Source organism: Alligator sinensis, unplaced genomic scaffold (assembly GCF_000455745.1).
Source record: "Alligator sinensis unplaced genomic scaffold, ASM45574v1 scaffold721_1, whole genome shotgun sequence".
NCBI classification, from domain to species: Eukaryota; Metazoa; Chordata; order Crocodylia; family Alligatoridae; genus Alligator; species Alligator sinensis.
In genome coordinates this window covers 1,793,042-1,799,124 of record NW_005841857.1, presented here as the reverse complement: position 1 = coordinate 1,799,124, position 6,083 = coordinate 1,793,042, and the positions used below count along the sequence as shown (strand labels likewise).

Genomic DNA, 6,083 nt, shown 5'->3' with positions numbered 1-6,083 from the left:
GGGAAAGACAAAATGTAGACAGAAGCTGTTAAGGGGGACACTACTGACCTCCACATTTAAGAAGTCCAATCCCTACTTGTTTTCAAACTTGTATTACTTTGCCACCACAGAATAACTCACCTATCATGTTCTTTATCCACCAGATGATACCTGGCTCTGAAGGCAACCAGGTGTGCATAGTATGCTGGTGCAGGGATGGAGACAGAACGAGTACAGCGTACATACGTATGACACAGCTGGTAGGTGAGAATCTGCAGTTCATCCGAAGAGAAACGATTGTCATCCCAGAGGACATGGTAATGAGAAGGTCTGCTTGTTCCCTAAAGGCAGATCAGAGAGAATATTAAAAGGCATTTGGAAATGCTCAACTTCGCCATGTATTTAGGAATTCAAATACAATGCGCTGCCTCTACTGAACTGCAGGTTGTTCATTAGGCAGATTTCTCTTACCCAGCCTCCACCTGGATAGACAAGGGGTCACAAGCACTTTATGGCCTCTCCCTCCTATCACAGACCAAACTCCTGAAGAGTAGGTTAAAGACATAAATGAAGCGAAGTTGCAGTTATCTGCTGCTCACTGAAGGCTTTTCCCTTAGCTGAAATTCCCTTTGATGGACCGTTACTCTGAGGTGTGTTCACATGTTCTCATATCTGCTCTCAGCTCTGTCCCATACTTCAAAGCAAACTCAGTGTAATGCAACAAAATCAAGGAAAGAACTGTTTTCCATTTCCCTGGTGTATAAAAATCCTATTTACACCAGTCAGGGTATAATGATTTCTGGGCCCAGCTCTTTATATTTCTGTACATATCACAACACATCTTGACAAGTATTTGCACTTCTACATTAGGGAAAGTGGTTGTTTACCTATTTTGCAGCCAAGATAACAGATTTAATGAGATCGTGGCAGGTAGATCCTTGATAAGGCAGAGCCAAGTGTCTTCCATTTTACCATCCTTCTTGCAGAAAAACATGCAAATGTTGCACTTATACAACCATGCTACTATAGTGCAGCTCTGAGTGCTCTTCTACCGACTATGCCTTGTACTGGTGTTTCAGACTGCTACTACCTCGACATCAGTAGCCTGTTAGCTCAAATGACAGACTCATGCTTTTAGATTCAGAAGTCCAGGTTCAGTCCTTACACCTGATCCTAAAAAAAAGCAGTTATCTTTGGCTATACTGTTTAAAAACTGGGGGGAAAAGCTAGAAATCCTGACCCCTAACATACCTGTCAGCACCATCTTGTTGTGTATTTCCATCTAACTACGATAAAAAAAATACAGCTCTTTGTAGTAGCTGTCTTCAGTTTAAAGGGAAAGCTTAAAGTAAAGAAGTTGCGAAAAAGTGAGACTGTCCTCAATATGGACAAAATTGGAGACGTCTTATAGGAGTCTTGTACAAGTCTTTTCCATGCAACTTAAAACTGGTGGATAATCTATTGTTCACACTGAATTTCTGGTACCTGTATAGTCATGTAAGCAATCTTAAAATATACAAAATTGATATACAAATTATTTGAGACAACAAAGAAACCAATTTCAAGGCACTGAGTTGAGTTGTCGCTTCAAAAAGGGTAAGCGTTGTAAAAAGCGATGCACCCTTCAAAAATAATTCTAATAATCCAGTGAGCACTTCCCAAATTATCCTTTTTAGTCCTACGGTGAGACAGACATGACAAGATTACCTGTCCCAGAATTTCATCTGTGTTGCCCAAATTAAAAGATCCTATTGAAGTCCATATTATACTTGCACAACAGACCAGATAAGGACTCTACGCCAAGGCAATTCTGGGCAAAACACTAAGAGGTCACAGCATTCTAATCTGAACCCACGTTAAGTTTTCTTTTAATACAGAATTACAGCTAACCTTAAATATGACCTTTAAGTGGGGGTAGGTAGGGTACAGGACCAGGAAAAGGACAGAAAGTTAAGTGGCAATAGATCTTCAAAACTATGACATAATTCAGATAAAACACCCACTTTCTCAGTGGGTCTGCTCCATTTTTTTGTCCCTCCAAAAGTTTTTACAGCTCCAAAAGTGGGGCGGTACTCTCATTCAGATGAAAAAAAGATCCTTGCTTCAAAATGTAGACAGAAAGTCCATAAAAGGACAGAGCACGGGAAGTTTATGAGCTGTGAAATATGGGACATGTCTGATTTGTTTCAAGACTTTAGTGGAGTATTTTTGTTAGTTCTTATGACTACTTCTGAGGGATGGATCAGCATGGGAGATGGTGTAAGTGGAATGCTACAGCATACACTGCTTGTGCAGCAAGTGCACGAAGGACCACCACCAAATATGGTGGAAGATGAGGACACAAGTAAAGCATACCTGAATACCAGCATGACTACACAGGTAAAAGTCAAATTCTGATGGATGGGTGATTTTTGTGTCCACTGTCGTACCTGCAGGAATGTTTCCACTTTTTCCAACCTACAGGAACAGAATGAGAAGTCACAAATTACAACAATGAGGCACAGTACAATTTAGTTAATTTTTCCACTCCATTAGACAGTAAAGAAATATCCAAGGAAAGGAACACCAAATGTATAACATAAAAAAGAATGCCCAAATGCAATTTCCCCCCCCCCAAAAAGCCTGAAATAAATGACTAGCAAAAATGAGTTAATTCAGCCTGCAGCCAGGAAATTAGATTTCTGTGGTTCAGATGCAACAAGAAAAAAACATGTTTCACTAACACATTTCTTAGATCACTCGGAACATTCAACACCCATTGATAACGTTTGGAGGAATTTTCCTGCAACTGGCTGGTCACCCCCTTTTCTCATCTTAATATCCTAGGGGGTATTATTCCACTGTTTACTTCTCCTCACAGCACCTGAAGAAGGGAAGAAGGTATATGGTTCCAGAGCAGCCCCCTCACCCTCCTCCCTAAACTTAAAGGTCAGAATTAAATGCAAAAGAGAACCCCACAACTTTTGTTTTTTCTGGATTTACCAATTGGGATCAGATCAGCTATAGAGAAGTACACCTATATGTTAGTGCTGCAAGTAACCAAATGGAGTCTACTAAACTTCAAGCCAATGTAGCTCCAATTCTACATCAGAAAAGGCTGATGCTAGGCCAAAGACAGGACACATTCAGAATTATGAGCTCAGGTTTAAAAGCAAGAAACTGCTCATCTCTAATGCTGAGTCCTTCACTGACCCTGGGGAACCACTTGTTTTAAAATTTCCTCCTCTGTAAAAAAAGATGACACCCATACATAAAATAGATATGTACTTGCATACATGCCTTATAGGGATGTTGTGAAGTTTAGTTAATAATCTTTAAAATGTTTTATGAGTAAGTGGTAAAGTACGATGAAACATAACCTTAAATGGACTAGAAAAGTGAAAGACCATAGAACTAGCTAACATGGCTTTTCTAATACCAATGAACAGAAGCTCTGTTCTTGCTTCCAAGCTATCTAAAGAAACAACCAACATATGATGAAAGCAATAATGGATGAAAGTATTTGAGCTGAAAAAAACACCCCCCCCCAACAACCCTGTCAACAGCAAAGTATCCGAGTGTGTACACAAGATGTAGACTTGCTGTTAGTGAATCCGTATTGCTGCAGTTTTCATTTTCTTTGTTAAACTTTGCATCATTTCTTTCTAAATAAGAATGGAAATGAAAGTTTGTCTTAAAGCGAAAGCAGGAGGAAAGCCTCTAGGCCCCTGTAACACCATTGTTAGTGTTCAAATTTTTGCATGTAAAATAGCAAGTTCAGAGGAAAAAATGTCTATAGCCTACGCCAGCAAACTAGGCAGACACAGAGAACAAAGGGGAAAAACACACAGGAACTATGGTCTGGTGGATAACCAGTGGAACTGGGACTCGGGAAGTATGGCTTCTACTTCCATAACTGCCACTGACTTATGTGACCATTTACCAGTCACTTCCCATCCACTTCTCCCCCCACCACCTGCACCTGTCTTCACTAGGGGCATTGTTTTGGGGAAGAGATTCTCTCTTATCACTGGCTACCCAGTTCCTAGCAAAAGGTCCTCAACTTTGCTGCAGCATCTCGGCTCTAATAGAATTAACAGGCACTTCACTTTTCCATTGTCCAAGTTCAGCAAGTTGTAAGATTTTACAGGCCATGTAAACCTAGAGTAGTGCTGAATTTACTTATGTAGACAAATGGTACATTCGATTCAGACATTATTTTGGCTAATTCTGCGGTAGCTGGATACCAGTGCTGCCAACCACCTGCTCTATTTATGCAAGACAGCACTGACAGTCTGGGAGAGGCTCATCCTTTGTGGTAGGCAACTAGTGCTTAGGAAAGTGCTGGGATTGACGACAGATTTATTGTGACACTAGCTTTGTTCCTCCTCTTTTAAACCTGGACCTAGACCAAGTAAGTTTCTCACCGTACACTATACGGAGTAAATAAAGGAGACTAAAAACTGCTGGTATTAATACCCCTCCCCATTCCCCTGCCTGCTTTAGCTGTATTCACCAGGAAGTCTAGGCAACAGTGGTTCAGATTCCCAACTTGAGACTAATAAGAAGAAGCCTATGTTGTCCTGCTTTCCTGATATCAAAAGGGAAGAAGTTAAGGTATGGTCAAAGGTTGTTCTGGCAGGGACATTTTCTTTCCACCTTATTTTGTCCTCTAGCCTCAGTTCCACTCCAGGGAGTATGGGAAAGAGATGAAGTTCTTTAAACGATAACTGGCTAGGTGCAGATGCATAAATGAAATAAGAACAGAAAGCCTACAGTCCTTATTGACGAGTCAGAAGAACAGAGGGATTTCTCATTAAAATAACCAACTGCTCATGTTAAATGCCCAAGCATCCAATATTACTGCTTAATGCTGCTACTACTTCAACTACTACAATGCAACCGTGACAGCCCATGATTCTGCAGTGATACAAATATAGCAAAACTGCTCCGACTTGAACCCTGTTTTGTTCAAGGGTCAAAGCTAGTGTCATTTAGCTAGCTTCCATTACTAGAGGCTCAAGCAGACTCAACAGGTCATAACATCAGCTACAAGCTCCCAAATAGCACCTCCTCCAATACTTTTTAAAGTAGCTAAAATGTAAATGTGTTCATAGCCTTACTGATGTGAATATTCCTAGTACAACCAGTGATTTCTTTTAAGTGATTACAACTATTAATGCAAATACCACTCACTTGAGAAGGATTTGTGGGACTGGATCTTTAATGCACAAATTTTAGTCCAGAAAGAGATACCTATATATGCAAAGTAACTGTTTGAAGAGGAACATGTAGGGACTACAACTAAGAACAGCGAGATGAAAGGAAAAGTTTTGGACTGTATAATAAGGTTTCACAATAGAGAGGAGATGGAGCAACCAGCAAAGCCCAGAAGCATGGGAAACACCCACAGTAAAACACAGGCATAGCTACACCTAGATCATCCCCAACCAGTGGCTGTCCAACCTCTTCTTGAGCAGCTCCAGTGACGGTGAGTCTACAACTTCCCTAGGCGTCTATTCCTATAGTAAAGAAGTTTTTCCAGATATGCAAAGTAGGTTTAGATTGCAACTTCAAGCCACAGGTCTGCACCCTCCTCTCTACAGCATGAGAGAGGAGGTGCCTTTCCTCCCCTTTACGGCAGCCTTTCAAGTATTTGAAGACTGCAATCATGTCCCCTCTTAAATACTGCTTCCTCAAGCTGAACATGCCCAGCTCCATCAACCTATCCTCATATGATTTGCTTTTCCAAGCCCTTGATCATCTTTGTCCACCTGTGAACCTTCTCTAACTTCTCCATGTCTTTTTTTAAGACGCAGAGCCCAGAACTGCACGCAGTGCTCTAGACGAGGCCTACCCAGTGCTGAGTAGAGAGGCACTATCACCTCCCACATCTGCACCTAATGCTTCTATTGATACATCTCAAAACCACATTTCCTTTTTCTGCGGCTGCATCATACTGCAATTTCATATTGAATCCACTGTCTACCAAGACTCCCAAATCCTTTTCCATAGTGCTGCCATCCTGCCCTGTTGTATTTATGTTTTTGATTATTCCTCCTGAGGTGTAGCACCTTGTATTTGTCTGCATTGCACTTTATCCTGCTAGTTCTAGCCCTAATTTC

At 41.0% G+C, this 6,083-nt stretch overlaps 1 protein-coding gene across 1 annotated transcript in view; it reads right to left on the bottom strand.

The window, feature by feature from the left end:
• AGO2 (argonaute 2, RISC catalytic component) overlaps positions 1–6,083 on the bottom strand; it is a 77,477-nt gene that overhangs the window by 8,429 nt on the left and 62,965 nt on the right. The window contains 2 exon segments of the mRNA XM_014524270.2: positions 121–320; positions 2,335–2,436. Of these exon segments, the coding sequence (XP_014379756.1) occupies positions 121–320; positions 2,335–2,436 (302 nt within the window).